Source organism: Myxine glutinosa, unplaced genomic scaffold (assembly GCF_964187855.1).
Source record: "Myxine glutinosa unplaced genomic scaffold, kmMyxGlut1.1 SCAFFOLD_1589, whole genome shotgun sequence".
NCBI classification, from domain to species: Eukaryota; Metazoa; Chordata; class Myxini; order Myxiniformes; family Myxinidae; genus Myxine; species Myxine glutinosa.
Genome location: NW_027617684.1, coordinates 66,741 through 87,500, shown reverse-complemented (window position 1 = coordinate 87,500; position 20,760 = coordinate 66,741). Strand labels below are relative to the sequence as shown.

The 20,760-nt window shown below is 44.9% G+C and overlaps 1 protein-coding gene across 2 annotated transcripts in view; it reads right to left on the bottom strand.

Moving 5' to 3' along the window:
- Positions 1-20,760, bottom strand: part of LOC137424638 (uncharacterized) — a 48,572-nt gene that overhangs the window by 9,664 nt on the left and 18,148 nt on the right. For both annotated transcript variants that reach the window (XM_068112317.2, XM_068112316.2), the window contains one exon: positions 12,839-13,019. In XM_068112317.2, the coding sequence (XP_067968418.2) occupies positions 12,839-13,019 (181 nt within the window). The remainder of the gene's footprint in view (positions 1-12,838; positions 13,020-20,760) is intronic.

The window sequence follows — 20,760 nt, the reverse complement described above, 5'->3', positions numbered from 1 at the left end:
CCCGTCACAATCCCCCTCGGTCGCTTCACTCCATCGCACCATGGATCCTTTCCATCATCCGCTTTTTCTTCTCTCAGAGTTGGTGACGAGGTGACAGGTTCAAATCCCATACAATGTATTGCTTTGCCATTCTCTCTTGGTCAAAATCTTTCATTTTTTTTTTTCTGGAACTATAGGCTCATGGAGGCGCTAAACATCAGCATAAGGCAGCAGGTTTAGACAGACAGACAGGATCAAAGGAGAATGGAAATACAAAGACATCGCAAGTGAGTGGGAGAAATGGGAGCAGTGTGGGAAGGGGGCATGTAAGAAGAGAAGAGAGCATCCCACAAGTCTATAATAAATGGAGTTTGCCAATCATTATAATGATCAGCTGCTTAGGAATAGCAATATTATAGTTTTCATTATAACAGGGCATTTGCCAATGCAGAAACCACTGTGGAATATACAAAACTGTAGATAAGACAATGAATGATCTATATTAAAGTAGATCTGTGCACGACGCCAGGGCAAATTCTTCCTACGACAATAGCCTCTCCTGTCCCTTTGGGAATAGGTGAGGCCAAACAACCTACAGGTAGTGGACAAAAAAAAATGGAAACACCTGAGTAAATGAAGGACACCAAGCAACAGCTTCCACAGGTGTGGGTTCATGTATAACTAGAACGGCACTCTCGACGTCGACCGATATGTATCCGCCCACATTATTCCATCATTATAAATACTTGTACCAAGTTTCAGTTAAATCCCTTCAGCTTTTCTCAACCATTACATTTTTACATGACACGACCGCTGACCTTTGACCTTTGATGCCAAAATCCAATCAGTTCATCTTTGCATCATAATATATACTTATACCAAGGTTGGTCAAATTCCCATCAATGGTTCATAAGTTAGCTCAGATAACATAATTTTAACCTCACGATACCTCTGACCTTTGACCCCAAAATCTAATCAATTCATCTCTACATCATTGTACATACACTACATGGCCAAAAATATGCGGACACCCTTTCTAATGAGTGGATTCGGCTGTTTCAGCCACACCCATTGCTGACAGGTATATATAATCAAGCACACAGCCAAGAAATCTCCATAGACAAACATTGGCAGTAGAATGTGTCGTACTGAAGAGCTCAATGACTTTCAATGTGGCACCGTCATAGGATGCCACCTTTCCAACAAGTCAGTTTGTCAAACTTCTGCCCTGCTAGGGCTGCCCCGGTCAACTGTAAGTGCTGTTATTGTGAAGTGGAAACGTCTAGGAGCAACAACAGCTCATCCGCGAAGTGGTAGGCCACACAAGCTCACAGAACGGGACCGCAGGAAAGGGCCTTCCCCAGGAGTGCTGAAGCACGTTGCGCATAAAAATCGTCTGTCCTCGGTTGCAACACTCACTACCGAGTTCCAAACTGCCTCTGGAAAAGTCAGCACAACAACTGTTCATCGGGAACTTAATGAAATGGGATTCCATGGCCGAGCAGCCGCACACGAGCCTAAGATCACCATGTGCAATGCCAAGCGTCGGCTGCAGTGGTGTAAAACTCACCGCCATTGGACTCTGGAGCAGTGGAAATGCATTCCCTGGAGTGATGAATCACGCTTCTTAATCTGGCAGTCCGACAGACGAATCTGGGTTTGGCGGATGCCAGGAGAACACTACCTGCATAGTGCCAACTGTAAAGTTTGGTGGAGGAAGAATAATGGTCTGAGGCTGTTTTCATAGTTCGGGCTCGGCCACTTAGTTCCAGTGAAGGGAAATCTTAACGCCACAGCATACAATGACATTGTAGGCGATTGTGTGCTTCCAACTTTGTGGCAACAGTTTGGGTAATGCCCCTTCTTGTTTCAGCATGACAATGCGCCCGTGCACAAAGCGAGGTCCATACAGAAATGGTCTGTCCAGATTGGTGTGGAAGAACTTGACTGGCCTGCCCAGAACCCTGACCTCAATCGCATCAAACACCTTTGGGATGAATGGGACCGCCGACTGCGAGCCAGGCCTAATCGCCCAACATCAGTGCCTGACCTCACGAATGCTCTTGTGGCTGAATGGAAGCAAATCCCTGCAGCAATGTTCCAACATCTAGTGGAAAGCCTTCCCAGAAGAGTGGAGGCTGTTATAGCAGAAAAGGGGGGACCAACTCCATATTAATGCCCATGATTTTGGAATGAGATGTTCGACGAGCACATAAGGGTGTGATGTTGGGGTGTCGACATACTTTTGGCCATGTAGTGTACCTGTACCAAGTTTGACTGAGATGCCTTCATCCGTTCTTAAGTTATCACAGTAACGAAAACCTATCATGGACAGATGCATGCACTGATGGACGGACATAATGACATATTTCACCCGGAAACATAAGGAAACATATTTCCACCCGGAAACATAATGCCTCCATTGGCGGCATTATGTAAAAAAAAAATGGTGCACAGGTCTAGTTGCCTATTATTATAGGTAGCAAGTCTACAAGAGGATACCCCTCAAAGTCCCCATCCACAGAGCACGTGTGGTTTACCAATGGTTCGATTAGCATGACACCGATGTTGTCCATAGGTCACAGCCTTCTCACTCACCAGATCTGAACCCAATTGAGCATTTATGGGATATTCTAGAATGCCACCTGAGACAGTGTTTTCCACCTCCATCAAACAGGTGAGTTGATTGACTTTCTCATGGAAGAACGGTGCCGCACCTCCTGCAGAATTCCAGATGTATGCAGGCTCACCGTGGTGGCCCAACACCCCATTAAGTGACTTTACATTGGTGTTTCCATTTATTTATTTTGGTCCACTACCTGTGTATCTGCATGCGGATTCACACACAACGATTACAATAACCTACCCCGTCCCTTCAGGAATGGGCAAGGCTGATAAAACTGTCTTCAGGTGGGACTGGAATTCTGTTGAATTTTTTTTTTCTGAAATAAAAAAACAATTTCTGAATTTTTTTTCCAGAAATTGTGCACCAGATCTATTAATCTGTGATCAAAATCAGATCCAAACCATTCACCAGATCAAAACAAGAATTGTGCCTATTAATAAGTGAGGTAGAGCAAGAGAAATGAGCGTAAACATCAAACGTAAAGCCATCAGACAGATCTTGCAACATGGCGTGGATGAGATGGTTTTTGAGACAAAGTCCAGCCAGCAATTTGAAAATTCAAAAATGCCGCCACTACTTTACCGAACGGTTCAACCATGTTGGAGCCTCTAATGGTGATCCACCTGAAGGATTACCTTTTGATTACCCCTGTAATACATATCCACTCAGGAGGATTCATAAAGCGAAGAGCACGTTTTGATAGAACAATATCCAAGGAATAAACACGAACCCCAAACCAGTTCAAACTCTTGCTTCGACAGGAAAACACTCGGGTGTGCGGGCACCGTAATCTACAAGAGGGATTTTAAGGTGTTTCCGCCGGCTCGAGAGCCAAAAGAACTTTGCACCTGCTGCCATGTGCATCTTGCATATTCACTAGTTCATGTAGAAGTCCGAGGAAGATAGCGTGTGGCACGCAATTACATGTACAAGTCGGTGTACTTCTAAAATCAGGACTGCAATGCATTTCATGAAGCCAAGCACCTTCCAAAACAGGTCGAAGGGGAAGCCGATGTTTGTTTTTTGTTTTTTCTTAACAAAGCGGCTGAGCTTTGGGGAAATTCATTTCAATCACGTTCAAAGTCAGATTGAAGTCATGAGCCAACAAAATGGCCAACCTGAGAGAAGGAGGTCTTTTGGCTCAATCTCAGATCGAGTAGTGTCAATGATGGCCTCTACCGTATCCATGAGTACAAGGGTCCCAACATCAGTGCCGAACCATTTTTTATGCTCACTCCTGCGGTGCCTCAGCCCAATGGGCGAAGGGGTATTGTCGTCCCGGGCGTCGTCCAGGCGCCCGGGCGTCCGTCAACTTTTGGTTTCCGTCAATTTCGAGCAGAACGGCTTGTCCGATTAAATCCATTTGTGCAGTGTGTGTTGGGGTTGAGTCGAGGAAGGTTCATGGGCGCGTTGCGAATTTCAATATGGCCGCCACGGCAGCCATTTTGAAATTGGTTTCCATCAATTTCGAGCAGAACGGGCTTGTCCGATTAAATCCATTTGTGCAGTGTGTGTTGGGGTTGAGTCGAGGAAGGTTCGTGGGCGCGAAATGGGTTCATGGGTGAAAATTTCTTTACTGCAAGATCCTACTCGGTATACAACTTCGCTTCAAATAAAAAATTATCATCAATGCTTCCTTTAACCATGCATGGGCTGAGGGGTAACGCCGCTGTGCGGTGCTATTTTTAAAATTATTATTGGGGGGTTTTTTGTACACGAAGTCGACAAGCGTTAAGGAGACAGAGCAGGTGGCGAACAAGTTGGATGCAGGAACCAACTCCGAATCACAGAAATGGAAGAGAAAATGGGGAAAGAAGATTAACCTTGAGGAAGGTCGTGCTGTAAGTTCAGAGAGGCAGTTATGGACCGAGCGTCTGTGCGGCCGACAGGTTGCGGTAAGAAAACTGTGTAAAGAAGATGAGGAGGAAGATATCAAGATGAAGAAAAAGTACATGTGGGATGTTCCTGGTGGAGAGGTACGGAAAATGTATGTAGAATCAGGCTATGCTCGCAGCTCGTGGAAGATACGCTTTTTGCATACGTCCAGTTGTTTGCGTGTGGCTGGTGAAAGATGTGTTTTAGAACTGTGTTATGCTTGCAACTCGTAGAATAGAAACAATTTTGCACCCGCAAAAAAAAAAAAACACGAATACGCGGGACACAGGGCCATGAATGCAGAAGCAGGTTGCAATTTATCAACCAGGAATACACGGAACCTGCGTGTGCTGGGAGGGCAGATGTTGGGGTCCGGACCTCAAAAACCATCTGGTCGACAATAAGGCTCGTGAGGAGCTTGTGCATGCACCACACGAAACCGAGAACAGAGCAGAAAAGGTAATGACACATCAATGTACATTCAACATAAACGGCAAGAACATTTGGACACGATGGACAAGCAAACAGAATATGGCACTTGAACCCGAGTTAAAGCCAAGAAGGGGAAGTAATAGTCAGGGCCCTTAGGGATATTTTGGGGCCGTTTGGTTCAAATTCTTCCAAAAGCACCAAATTTGGCCCAGATGTTGCCCATGCCATACTCTTTCGATTTTTGACGGGCGCCAAGACGGGCGCCCCCCCCCCCCGGGGGCCCCATATTGGCGAAATACTAAATGGCCGCCACCCGGATTAGAGGAAAATCAGTTAAATAACCAAAAGGGTTGGAATCATGTATGATACCACTTTTCAGGGGTTTTCGAGGTCGAGGAATCCAATTATGATGTTATTTTGATGATTCGAGGTCAAGGTCAACCCTCAAGGTCATCTTAAAGGTCATTTTTGAGTCAAACATGTCGGTTTTTGAGTTTTTTGTCAAGATTTACGCGAGGTTCACCATTTTATCTTTCTGGGTTGGGTAATCGAACTCTGACCTTATTTTTGACAATTAGAGGAAATCTTTACATGTCTATTTCCTAATTTTCAGGCATATGCAGTTCGTCAGTCTAATTACAAAGGTACGGATTTTGATGTTTTATGAACTGTATGCCATATCCTTGTGTTTAATTTTTGTGCGATCATGATCCGGGTTCATGTATACATGATTGTATACATGTCATAAATATGACGTCATAGGTCATGTGACCTGGCGGCCATATTGGATTTTATGAAAACCTTAAAAATGGATCCCTGCCTTCATTTTTCGATCGATTCATTTTGAACTTTGACCACTTATAGTACGCCATGTGATTGGATGCATGTCCTAATTATGACGTCATAGGTCAGGTGACATGGCGGGATGGACCGGTATGGTCCCCAGATCATACCGCCCTTGGCGCCCGTCAAAAATCGAAAGAGTATGGCATGAGCAACATCTGCGCCAAATTTGATGCTTTTGGAAGAATTTGAACCAAAATATCCCTAAGGGCCCTGACTATAATGGGAACATAGGTTTCGTCTGGAGATTCATTGCTCGACAAATTAACCGAAAGCAGGATAATTTCAGTTGAAGAAAATACCAAAGCAATACTGCAGACAAATACTACAGAAGAGATCTAAAGAGGGAATGTGCACGACAGCTCAGAGAATTATTGTGACATGGTCAAGCATTTTCTGTTTCTAATGTACCATACTTTGATAGTGATACGGAGCACCGGTTCTGCCGAAGCACTAGTTTATTGGCCTATGGTCATGCTCGGTGGTTTGCCATCCGTCTCACAGCAGGAGATATGGCAGGAATTTGTAATTTGTTTTGGGTGCCGGCGATAATTCGCCTCCTCTTCGCTTGACACAGTGAAATCTTTACTGTCCACCAACGAATGCTGGAAGACAGGATGTTAGTCCCTACATTTTTGGGGTTTTTTTGTACACTTAGTCGAGGCTCGTGTAAGAGCTAACACAGAACATATAGTAAAGGGAGCGGGAGACAAGAGGGGGAGAGAGGTAAGCACAGCAGTAGAGAACAGGGACATCGGGAGATCTGTGGAAGAGAGACGGCTAGGGCATGGTGCACAGGATAAACAAGATGGGCACCACATGGAATTTCAGGAAAGAAAACAGGGAATTTGAAGGAGGTGGTTTTGGGGTGGATTAACGGGGATAGAAAAGATCAAGGTTTTGGATGGGGGACTATAAGAGATGGTGGTGAACAACTGTTTTAAAGACCTGGAGGGAGGAGTGGGATTGAAGAGAGTGAGGGAGTTTGTTCCAGAGGCAGGAGAAAAGAGGAATAAAAGAGTGAAGGTGAGCAGAGAGTCCTGATTTTTGTAGTTTCACCAAAGAGGTGTTGTCGGCAGATCTTGTGTGTCCTGTAGGAATATTTATGGGACAGAGCACAGACAGAGCTGGGGGAGCAAAGCCAGAGAGGAGTCAGTACAAGACAAAGACCACCAACCTGCCTGTGGTGAGAGAGAAAGGCCCTCAGAATCGGCTTCATCGTGGGAGATTCCAATGATTCTTAATGCTTTGGTTTCAACCGTGTGAAGCCGAGTTAGGTGTGATGCAGGAGCACCAGCCCAGAGGGGAGAGCAGTATTCCATTGAGCTGCGGATTAAAGCCTTGTATGTGGTGAGGAGCTCAGAAGTGCCCAGAAAGGACTTTGCACGACGGAGGATGCCCAGTCGGCGACTGGCTTTGGAGGCCAGATTGGGAATGTGGTTTTCCCAGGAAAGATCCTGGCAGATAGTGAGACCCAAAAGCTTGAGTGACAGAACTTCGAGAGGATTGTTGAGAAAGTAGATGGGAGGGTTTTCCAGTCGGTCTTTTCAGAGAGACATCGTAAGAGTGTGAGATTTGTCAGGAATGAAGGACATGTTCCACTTGTTTGCCCAGTCTGTGATTTTGTCCAGGTCTGCAGAGAGTGAGGAGGCTGCAGACTGCCGATCTGAGGGATTAAGAATGGAGCGGCAGATAGTGGAGTCATCAGCAAAGAGATAGAGAGGATTTCAAGAGAGTTGGAGAGATCATTGATGAAGACCAGAAAAAGCACAGGGCCCAGAACACTGCCTGGAGGAACTCCGGACTGGTTTAATTTCACTTAAGTGTAAATCAATTAACCATTTAAATTCAATGCAACTTTAATGTCCATCCAAGGGACGGCACACACGTTTACGAATCACCCTGCCTGTGAAACACCAGCACGACAGTTCATAGTTGGGTCAGGATTTGAACCCAGGCGAGACAGCTTAGAGGTGAGTGTATGTACCTCTCGGCCAACCTGCCAGCCTCCAATACTTTTATGGCACAGAAAAAGAGATTTGTAAAATGTTTTCGTTTGGTAATGTTTTTTTGTTTTTGCAAATGTCCATGAAATAACTACTTCCTCATGACGACAAAAGCCAAATGTAGAGGAGAAAGTTCCGAAAAATAAATAAATAATTTACAAAGAACAGCTGCTGAATAGCTCCGTTCACCACACATGCACGGAAGGAGCCCATGCAGACGCATTACAAAACCGCTTCACATGGAAGTGTCACCATATTGGCAGGTTGGTGGGATACCTCAGAGCTAGTGCGCTCAGCATTGAGCAGTCTAATTTGGATTCAATTCTCAGAGGGATTTAAAAAAACTGTCAACCTGGCGTTTTGCACGCAGGGCAAGGCAACTGCAAGTGAGCAATCTGCCAGGTGGGGACGTTAAGCCGGGGCAGTGTGTGCCGGTTAATGTTGAAGATTCCCCCAGGTCAACAAATCCCAAATTCCTGCCCCGGTGTGAATTGCATAAGCGGTGCAGTCACACCAATGGTAAATGATGCAACCAGAAACCTTGTGCTGCATACGCTCAATTGAATCATGTCGGTGACTTAACTACAATTTTCAATAGAAAATTTATTGTTTCTGCATGGCATTCCCAAAATACTGGAACCCGAGAAATGCAATTCTGTGCGCAACCATTGTGAGGTGGTGAGTCTTCATAAAAAATACCTTCCTTTCACAACAGCACATATGACACGCAGTTACAATGATTAATGAAAGATAATAACTGGAGCGAAATTGACAGTGCACCATTGCAATTCCCCATGTTTCACACTTACAGTGCATTCACAGAAAGTATTCAGACCCCTTCACTTTTTTCACATTTTGTTATGTTGCAGCCTTATGCTGGAATCGTTTAAATTCATTTTTTCCCTCATCAATCTACACTCAATACCCCATAATGACAAAGAGAAAACAGGTCTTTAGAAAGTTTTGCAAATTCATTGAAAAGAAAAAACTGAAATATCACATTGACATAAGTATTCAGACCCTTTGCTATGACACTTGAAATTTAGCTCAGGTGCCTCCCATTGCTCTTGATCATCTTTGAGATGTTTCTACACCTTGATTGGAGTCCACCTGTGGTAAATTCAATTGATTGGATATGATTTGGAAAGGTGCACACCTGTCTATATAAGGTCTCACAGCTGACAATGCATATCAGAGCAAAAACCAAGCCATGAGGTCGAAGGAACTGCCTGCAGAGCTCAGAGACAGGATTGTGTCGAGGCCCAGATCTGGGGAAGCCTACAAAAAAATCTCTGCTGCATTGAAGGTTCCCAAGAGCACAGTGGCCTCCATAATTCTTAGATGGAAGAAGTTTGGAACAACCAGGACTCTTCCTAGAGCTGGCCGCCCGGCCAAACTGAGCAATCGGGGGAGAAGGGCCTTGGTAAGAGAGGTGACCAGGAACCCGATGGTCACTCTAGCTGAGCTCCAGAGATCCTGTGTGGAGATGGGAGAAACTTCCAGAAGGACAACCATCACTGCAGCACTCCACCGATCTGGGCTTTATGGCAGAGTGGCCAGACGGAAGCCAAACAGTTCAATCTTGGTTTCATCAGACCACAGAATCTTGTTTCTCACAGTCTGGGAGCCCTTTAGGTGCTTTTTTGCAAACTCCAAGCGGACATTCATGTGTCCTTCACTGAGGAGAGGCTTCCGTTGTGGCAAACTCGTATGTACGAGTTTCTCAATTGCTATGAACACCATTTTAGATGCTAGCAATGATTTGTGGCATGGTCACAAATATCAAATAACACACACACACACACACACACACACACACACACACACACACACACACACACACACACACACACACACACACACACACACACACACACACACACACACACACACACACACACACACACACACACCAGGAGTGGGTGTGGGTAGGTGGAGCAGCCTAATAAGAAGAAGAAGGAGGAGGAGGCAGTAACAAACAGACCAAATTTTACTTCAATGGAAGATGGACATTAAATACTGACTTCGTTCCTGGAAGTCCTTGCAGTATCCTCATGTTTTATACTTCTTCCCCCCCCCCCCCACCCCCCCCTTCCCACGCCTCCTCCTCCCAAGCCCTCTCCCTCCCACAGATCTCCCGATGTCCCTGCTCTCAAATGTTGTGCTTGTGTGCTTCCCCCTCTTGTCTACCACTCCCCTGATGATATGTTTTATGTGTCCGTTTTTTTTTTTTGTGATTAATGTTAGCTCTTTCGCGAGCCTCGATCTCGTATACAAAAAAAAAAAAAAAAAAAAAGGTGGATATGATTCTCTACCAAGCAGCCATTATACAAACAGACCATGACACTTTATAGGATCACTTTTAACAGCAATATACTTGCTTATACAAATTCCAGCTGATGTGACGTCTTTCGCATGGAACTTGATGATATACTGTTCCACGGCGCACACCATTATATTCTCCATCATGTTGGTTTTCCCCAGAAGGCTTTGGTCAGTGTTGGTGTCACTTCCTTTACAATTCTCCCAGGGTACGATAACCATCGCACAAATTTTTGAAATCAACTCGTTTTTACAAAAAAAAAAAAAATCACATGCACACAAGCTTTAACTTAGAGACTTCCAGAAAGGTGGAAATTAATCTAGGATCTGCAATACCCGTGTAATGGGAAAGCCGTGCACAGAAATTGTGCACAAACTACAAGAGCAAATTATACAACAGAGATAAGCGATGACGGCTATCTAGCCTGTAATGTGTCACCAACCCAAGTAGAATACACAATTCTATCCCTACAGGGTAAAAGAAGAGCACCTCGTCATTGAACAAGACTGAGCATTTATCAATGCAGAGCATCGCCGGCATATATATATACAGTCAAGTGAAAAAAGTAAGTACACCCCATGTAAAGTTTTGACTTTTTCAACAAATTTCAACATACAGCTATTTGATCTTCATTTCAACAATATGGATAGATAAAGGTGATAGAATATAACAAATATCATGAAACATTTACATTTTGTAGTCCATTGTATAATTTAAATAAACATAAATGCAAATTTCGCATGTGGAAAAAGTAAGTACACCCTTGGCTCTAATAGGTGGTATTGCCCCCTTTGGCAGAAACAACCTCAAGTAGGCGTTTCTTATAACTGTCTACCAGTCTCCGACATCGACTGGGAGAAATTTGTGCCCATTCCTCCATGCAGAATTCTTTCAGCTGTGCGATGTTTGAGGGGTTTCTTGCATGCACGGCTCGTTTCAAATCCCCCCACAACATCTCGATGGGATTTAGATGCGGGCTTTGACTTGGCCATTCCAGAACCCTCCATTTCTTTCTTTTCAGCCATTCCTTGGTGGATTTACTGGTATGTTTAGGGTCATTGTCATGTTGCAAGGTCCACTTTCGGTTGAGCTTCAACTTTCCGACAGATGGCCTCACATTATCTTCAAGCACCCTCTGGTACAATGAAGAATTCATAGTGGATTTTATGATGGTGAGCTGCCCAGGCCCTGATGCAGCAAAGCTGCCCCAAACCATAATATTTCCACCACCATGCTTTACAGTTGGTATCAGGTTCTTGTGGTCAAACGCTGTCTTTGGTTTTCGCCAAACATGTCTTCTGGTACTGTGGCCAAATAGCTCTACCTTTGACTCATCTGTCCAGAGCACATTGTTCCAGAAGTGCTGGTCTTTGCCTCGGTGTTCATTTGCAAACTTTAGTCTTGCCCTGATGTTCTTTCTGGACAGCAAAGGTTTCCTCCTGGCAAACCTCCCATGTAGATCAAATTTATGCAGCTTCTTTCTAATGGTAGACTTGTGCACTTTGACATCAACAGTGGCAAGAGCTACCTGTAGGTCCCGTGATGACATTCTGCGGTTCTTAGAGACTTCTTTCAGCATCTTGCGGTCTGCTCTCGGGCTGCACTTGCTGGGGCGGCCTCGCCTGAACAAGTTGGCAGTTGTTTGGAATCTTCTCCACTTGTAGATGATCTTCCGGACAGTCGAATGATTGATTTCAAATTGTTTGGAGATCTTTTTAAATCCCTTCTCAGACTCGTAGGCATCTATAACCTTCTTTCTGAAGACCTCAGAGAGCTATTTTGATCTAGGCATGTTGACGCCGCACACTTCAACAACAAAGAGCAAACCAAACTAAATGTCTGAGGTTTAAATAAGACAGGTTCCTCCAAGATCCTCTCTAACGATGTTCTAATCATTTCCACCTGAGCTGGTGTACCTGATTCTAATTTTAGGTATAAGTAGTGATAAATGCAGGGGTGTACTTACTTTTTCACGTGACTGTACGTACATTAGTGAATCTTCTAAAACAGAATTATGTACATTAAAGTAAATCTACATGTGTGGATGGACACAGCCGAGTACACTCACAATTACAATAGGCGAGGCTAATAAACAGCCTGATGGCATGCGTGTGGACAGATTTACTTTGTGAAATGAGAGAAAGATCAGTATTAGCTGGCAGGATGGCCTTCACTCTCGAGGTACCCACACGCCTCTGAGCTGTGTAGCCTGGGGTTAAATCCCAGCACAGCTATAAACTATCATTCCGGTGTTTCACAGGCAGGGTGATCAATTAACGTGTGTGCCCATTCCTCGGATGGACGTTAAACTGGGATTCCTATTTGTCGGAATTAGTTGGTGGGCGCTAACATTGTGGCCTTCGTGAAGAGTAGGCAAGTTATCATTGCCACAGTGGCCAAATTACTGCCCTAACCTTCGTCAAACGTCAGGCCTGGCCAGGTTCGTGAAAGACATGGGCCAAAAATTTCCCCTGGGCAACCTCACAAGAACGTGGGAATAATTGGAAGAAGGAGAAGAAGGTTAAGGAGAAGAATAAGGAGGAGAAGAAGGATTGGGCAGGAGGAGAAGAAGAAGATCAGTATATAACCCTCTCTAACAGTGGCATACATGCTATAATTTATGATATACAACTACATGTGGATGGAAATCCTAAATATAGATGCTGTGTAGCCTTCCAATGAACTTTCAAACCACCTTCAAATACACCAGTACGAATGGTAGACCAGGATGCATGAATACCACATTGTACGCACCTGCCCTGCTGCAACAACATGCCACTTGGAGTGCGCTGGATGCATGATGGACATGGCTTCAGCTCAGATGACAGGGTTTTTGTCAGACTTCCCATTACAATGCTCATGATTGCATCATCCGCTCCATGCCAGTCCTCCTCCCACTCCATCTTCTGCCCAGAATCCTTTGCTCTCACCACATCTGGTGAACAACAATAGAAGAAGTCCAAAACTAGCAAAAAAACAGGGCAGTCTACATTCCTATTGTCAAATGATTATTTTTTAAAGGTGTAGCCGTGAGGCAATGCTGTCTGGAACAGCGTTTGCCTGTCCGCCCAGTGTATGTATATATGTATGTATGTATGTATGTATGTATGTCCCTCACAAACAACCACCAATCAGAGCTGAGGATCTGGTCATGTGACAGGGGGACAGCGTTTAGTAACCATTACAGTTGCATATTTTACTAAAAGGAAATATAGTAACCTTCTGTGGAATGTTTCAGGGTACCAGCGGGTGTCGTAAGGTAGGTAGGAGGTTTCATAAATTCCTCAATACAATTATGATTTTGAAACGCGATTGCTCCCGAATCCGGAAGTGAACAGATGACGACGATTTGCTGGTTTGATAATATCGAAATATAATCGCAACCCTCCCATCTTTTGCCTTAACATTATATTTTGATATATAAATAATATCATAATATCGTATTATCGTATCGTATTATCGTATCATATATCGTTTCGTATTATCGTATATAATAATATCATAATAATATCGTACAGGGAGAAGACATCGGACTGTGAAAGTAATCGGCATAATCCCCCAATCCCCTTCTCGTGTATGATCCACCATCAATTGGGAAACGCCTCGTTAAGCTCGATTATCCATCCGTGGCATGCTATCGGTGTTGACTGAGCCAACCACATGACAATACTTTTTGAATTCTTCATGAATCTTTCAATCTTACTCTTCCGTCACACCAGGAGCCTGATTATACGTGACTAACTACTCTTCCATCCCTAATCTCTATCCACACAGAACACTCTTCATTAATTCCATGCTTCAGATCTGGTGTTGACTTAGCCTGGTGTTGGCTTAGCGGTTAGGGTGCTGGCTTGGGATCATAGGATCCTGGGTTCGAATCCCGGTCGATCGCTGAATTAACGCCAGGGGGGTTGACTCAGCCTGTCATCCTTCCGAGGTCGGCAAATTGAGTACCAGCTTGCTGGGATGAATGATCACGGTGTGTACCCCGATTTAGAATAGGTACACCGTATCCCTGCGCATCGTAAGAGCGTGACCAAGGGTTGTCGTCAGGAAGGGCATCCGGCCATAAAAAACATTGCCTCAAACAGGGAACCATGATTGTCATGGGGCCCGCAAGGCTAACCCCCGCTCTAGCGGGGAAAATGGCCTTAAAACGATCATTCATTCATTCATTCATATAAATAATATCGTATTAATTTGTGATTGAAATGATGAATGATGCCGTTTGGAATAAAAAAAGATATCGAGTTTAAAGCAGAATGAGGAAATGACGCAAGAGTTTCCATCCGTGACATTCGCGGATTCTCCATTTGCATTTTCGTCATTTGCAGTTTTACCATTGACTGGATATAGCAACATTCAGACTGGGTACGTTTTTTATCCTTCATGAACCTGGTGTCAATGTCTGGCATTCGACTGAAGGTGGCACAGGAATGTGGAATTTATTGAAAAAAAAAAAATGCAATACTTGCATTATTTGCTAACTGCAAACTGGTATCCCCACTCAGGTCATACTATCCTCTTCAACTAAAGTATCAAACAAGCCCGGCTATGCCGTTGTTAGACTATCGGTCTTGTTTATTGAATGCAGCTACTATTAAAGGGCCTATCTCATTGGCCTGGAGACTAGGTGGCGACCTGGTGGCGACTTGAGTCTCCGCGACGTCTCCTGGAGACTAGCCGGGTCTCCGGGAAGTCGCGGGAAATTCAAACATGTTCGATTTTTCGGCGACGTCGCGGAGACTAATTTTGTCCGCGACTGGGGAGACGTCTCCGCGACGTCTCCGCGACCTGCTGGAGACCAAGGAGACTGAGGAGACGTTGCGGCGACGTTGCGGCGACGTTGCAGCGACGATGCGGCGACATATCCGCGACACTGCTTGACCCACTTTAGAGACCACGTGACTGAGCGCGTGCTGGCATCATCGAGACGCCTTCACTCCTGGTCCAAGTCAGGTACAAGATCCGGTCACGGTCTTCATCATTTGGTACTTGTTCCTGCTACTGCTGCTGCTCCTTGTACTGCCTTGGAAGAGGCCCCACCATCTTGTCTTGCCAGGGGACAGCTCCAACTCCAGAGTAGTACTGTCCTTCCACCATGCCACCCAAGAGCAGTGGGGGCCGGAGCAAGAAGAAGGAGGATGAAGCAGTTGTAGCAGCTTCAGCGCAGTTTGTGGATGCTGAGGCAGCAGTTGATGCTAGAGAAGATGAGGAACATGGTTCCAGCGGCGATCCGACTAGAAAACAATATGATTGGAAAGAGGGGCATCAAGAGGCAATGGCTGACTTCTGGGAGGATCATCCGGAATTTTACGATAAATCGTATGCAAGATACAAAGATAACCAATACAAGAAAGCAGCGGTTGAAACCTTCCTTGTTGATATGCAGAACATCTTCGAGGAGATCAAGAAGCCCCTACCTACATGTGAGTGTATATTTAAATTGCATTGAATTTATATTTAATTGCATTAAAATAAATACATGCAAAAATATGTAAAAAATGTAGCGAAAGCAGTAGTGATGAATATCATCGCCCTGGCGTAGACGTCGCCCTGGCGTCGCCTTGGTGAGAGCGCAAGCCATTTTTTGGTCTCCCGAGTCGCCCGAGTTGCCGCGACTGATCAGTCGCGGCAGTCGCGGCGACGTCTCCGCCAATGAGATAGGCCCTTAAGTAATCAGTCGATCAAGAATCAAAGACCTGACCATCCTCCCTCCTCTCCATCTCTTATCATGGAATTATAGCTTTTCCTCTTTGGCTCCACAAATACGACACTCATGGAGCTAGTAAGGGATAAAAAGCAGTCGGGATGCACCCCAAACGGGGGGGAACTAACGACAGCGACTGTAACAACAGCAATAGAAAGCAAAACAAAGCCATAATGAGGAAAAATGCAAGCCAACAATCACATACCAATGTGGAGGGCGTCGGAATGAAACAAGGTCAAAAATATCACTTTGGGCTACAGAACACGTCAGAGGAGAGTGCATTGTATAATATACATTATACATACACAAGGCGTGCCTATCCATCGCTTCGCTGACGGATTTAATCAAAAGACAGTATGTTCCACTTCACAAACATATGGCATTGCATATGTATCTTTCTCCCAATAAGGATGTGAAATGAATGAAAAGCAAGAACAAAAAGGGTATTTTATAGCACATAGTAGTTGTTGTTGATGATGCTGCAGTCACCATGGCTGTTTTGTTTGTGTGCTACTTCCATGTACGGTTATACACACATCGGGTGCAAGCACATGAGTACAGTGGGAAACTTATCGAGACATGAAAACAAATCAAATAATTGCAATATGACACCAAAAGCACTTCTCAAGAGATTACCACGAACTCTGAAAGATATTACAACACTCAACACTTGTATTACAACACTCAACACTTATTATAATAAGAACTAGAGCAATGCGACTGTCGCCAATATGCCTCCGCATAGTCCAAAAACGGGTAGATGCCCTCATTCACTGTCCTAAAAATAAACAAGTTTGATTTAAATCCCTTCAGCTGTTTTCAAGCATTACATTTTCACCAGCCATGACAGGTTTCACATCGATCGGTGAAGCAGTTTCAGAGAAGGGAATTTATTTAATTATCGGCTTTCAAGCTAATATGGCTGCCATACCACGTGACATATGACCTTTAAAAATGTACACTCTCCATATGTATGGGTATGGGATCACGTTTCTGAAGTTTTGTGTTAATCGGATAAGGTTTGTTTTTCTATCCAATATTGCTGCCACACCATGATAATCTATTAATCACCATGCCTAGTCAATGACACATGCAGTTTCGAGTCAATCTATTTGGTAGTTTAGGAGAAGATGATTTTTTAAGGTTTTCGGTTAAATCCAATATAGCTGCCAAACCTATGATGTCATAAATTTAATATTTCAATACAAATGGGTCATCGATCATGTGCATTTCAGATTTTTAGGATAAGGCATTTGATTAAAACATTTTTGACTGGTATACCACTTCACCCAATATGACATCATTATCAATCATGCTTTTGTTCCCTATTGTAAATACTTGACAATGTGCCAAGTTTAAAATTTTTCCATCGAGCGGTTTCCAAGAAATAATTTTTTTATTATTCGCGTTTAATCCAAGATGGCTGCCATACCACGTGACCTATGACGCCACAATTATCATAAAAACATTCTGCATGGGTGTCACTCCTAGCTTGAAAGTTTCGTCTCAATTGGACATGTGGACATGTGGCTGAGAAAAACGAACTTTAGACCATACGGACAGACAACTCGAAAACATAATGCCTCCGGCCACCTTCGAAAAATCAAATGTCTTTACTTATAATCAATAAACAGTGCGACCCCATTTTGCATTGAGAACTTCCTCGACTCCACTTGGGATTGATTTAATTAGTTTATGAATAATTAGTTTATGGATGGCCTGGCCTGACATTCGACTAAGGTTAGGGCTGCAATTTGGAATTTGCTCATGGTGCCGGTGAAAGCTCATCTACTCTTCGCAGAGAAACTGTGGGATCGAACATCCACCAACTAATGCCAGCAGACAGTAAGCCCCGTTTATGGTCCACCCGAGGGACGGCACACACATCGATGAATCACTCTGCCTGTGAACTACAATGGTAAATACCGGGATGACAGTTTATAGCTGGGTCGGGATTCAAACTTTCACTCACTCACTGCAAAGTGGGTAGGTGGTCTTTCTGTCTTTTACCGACTCCTCTCCGGCCTTGCTCCCCCAGCTCTCTCTGGGCTCTGTCCCCCAAGCCAAGTACTCCTACAGGTCGCACAAGATCTGCCTGCAATCCTCTTATGGTGAAACTGCCAAAATCAAGACTCTCTGCTCACCTTCACTCTTTCATTCCTCTTTTTTTTTCCCGCCTCTGGAACAAACTCCCTCACTCTCTTCAATCCCAATCCTCCCTCCAGGTCTTTAAAACAGCTGTTCACCACCATCTCTTATCTTTCCCCATCCAAAACCTTGATCTTTTCTACCCCCGTTAATTCACCCCAGATCCACTTTTTTGAAATACCGACTTATTTCCTGGAAGCCCGAGCAGTGTCCATGTGTTTTATACCTCTCCCACCCCACCCCCCTTTCCCATGCCCCCTCGCCCCCAGCCCCCCTTCCCTCCCACAGATCTCCCGATGTCCATGTTCTCTGCTGTTGTACTTTTTTTTCTTTTTTTTTTGTATACAAGATCATACATAGGGGAGAACCCTGGTGTTGGGCTAGCGGCTAGGGTGTCAGCTTAGGATCCTAGGATCCTCGGTTTGAATCCTGGTCGATCGCTGAATTAACGCCAGGGGGGTTGATTCAGCCTGTCATCCTTCCGAGGTCGGCTAATTGAGTACCAGTTCACTGGTAAATCCCTGCTTGTCGTTAAAGGCGGCAAAAAGGGTTGGCGTCAGGAAGGGCATCCGGCCGTAAAACATTGCTTCAAAAAGGGGACCGAAAAACAACAACTACCACGGTTCCCGAAAAAGGCCAACCCCCGCTTGCGGGGAAAAATGGCCTCTAAAGGTGGTTATTTTTTTATATATAAAATCATTATGAGACTTTTTAATGCTTCAGTAATTGAGAGTTATCTTGTATGGTCGCTGTGTCAGGTTTAGTGGTGTCAAAAATGTGGTTTGTAAAACTGCAGAGTAGCAAAATAGACTGGAAAAACCCTCAGAGGAAAAATAGACATGTATTTTTTTCATGAACGAGATTTAATAAAGACTAAATCCATTACGAAAAATAGAATCCACCCACTACATACGTTTCATGAACAGATGACGTCTGATAGGGCTGATAATTTGTACCTTTTTCTGTTCTTGAAGGGTCTTAAAGGGTGTGGTGGTGGTGGTGGGGTGGTGTTATTTTATATATATATATATATATTGTTGTGGATATGAGAATGTATTTTTTATTTATTGTTGTGGTAAAATGTTGTTGTAAAAGGTTGTTGTAAAATATCACCCCTCCTCCCTCCGTTTGTGGTTGTATAAAGGTCAAAGGGCGTTCCCGTAGTTAGTCCATAAAACATACATGCAGGACACGATATATCTTTGTTGACAGTTATATCCTTATTATGTGTATTAGTGTAAGGCTGTGTCTCCCATTAATTGAAGTACTCCATTGCACCAGTGGAAGAGAATAGATCCCCTTTCCTTCCCATCCCCAAAATCTCCCTTTCCTTCCCATCCCCAAAACCTCCATTTCCATATTACATCCCCTCTCGTCATTGCTGAGCCCTCGATTCCCAATCACCTCCCCTCCAATAACCGCCATTGACCATGTGCTTGAGTCGGAGAAGAAAGGCGTGTCTCCACCTCGTCATAGCGGGGAGGAGGGGCGTGCCCGCCCGTCGTCATCCAGGGCGGAGCCCGAGGGTCGCGCGACCAACCAGGGCCGAGGTGAGCACCCCGATGGGCGTGTCCAAAACGCCGGCGGCGTAATCGCTGGAGGCGCTATAAAAGGCGCAAAACGGAAGTGAGTAGTGAGTTGGTCTGAGTCGGTTGCCAGAGGAGTTGGTCGTCAGAGGAGGGTCAGTGGTTGCGTTGGTTGCGGTGGTAAGAAGTCGGTGGTGAGAAGTGGTGGCGTCGAGTGGTCAGTGGTTGCGTTGGTTGCGTTGAGTTGTCAATGGTGAGGAGACACCAGGGCCAAGAGAGAGAAGGTGCCAAGGGCCATTACCAGCAGTTGCGCCAGAGACGGCAGACGCGCCCTGAGCTGAGCCAGAGAGGCAGCGTTGACTCCACCAGGCAGCTTCAACCCGCTACCCCGCGGGGACCAAATAGCGGTGGCATCGGTGGCCGTCGAGGTCCAGCCGACGTCCCGTGCGGGATCAAGCCCGAACCATCTGCCCCAGCTGAACCTTCCCATTCCTCCTTCCAACATTCATTCCATTCCATCCTTCTTGTATACGTGAGTTTGTTTTGTTTGTTCTGTCCCTGGGTATTTAATTAAGTCTGTAGGTAAGCTAAAATTTGCACTGTGTCACCTGCGTCTTATGTGTTGTAAATAAAACTTGATTGCTCCTTTTTGCTTGTGTGTGTAAATAATAAACCCCATTACTCGTCTGTACGTCTTCTCGTTTTATTCCTTTTCCTCTTGCATTGCGTCGTTTTTGTCTTTTCCCTCATTGAGCAGCTACGGTGCGATACGGCCAAAGTTCTGGGTGAATCGGGTGAGTCAGGGATCCTGTAACGGTCGCGGCAATACCAAACCGCTCGGTAACTAACATCTTAAACCGCGATCTGTAACAATTGGTGTCTGGGAGTGGGATTCGAGGCCCGAACCAAATTTTTAAAACGAATAGAGAAAAAAAAAAAAAAAATTTGGTCAAAATTACGAGCTGCCGAAATTTGTTTTGTTTAAAGCAAAACCCGAATTTTGAAATCGCGCCATGGCTGGTCAAGGCGACGGGATGCCGGTGGGAGAGCTAGAAGAGGGGTTAGGAGTAACCCAGGATCAAATGGAGGGGAGCAATGAGGAGGCGGTTGAGGGAGTATCAGACGCACAAAATGGCGCGCTCGCGCACGTGGTTGAAGAGTCCCAAAATAGCGGCGCCGCGGAGGGCGAGCCCGCGGTGGCGGCTGGGGACGCTGGGCAAACCGGGTTTGACCTCAGATTATTCTTGACCCAACTGAATGCAAAAATGGATAGGATGGAGGGGGCAATGAGG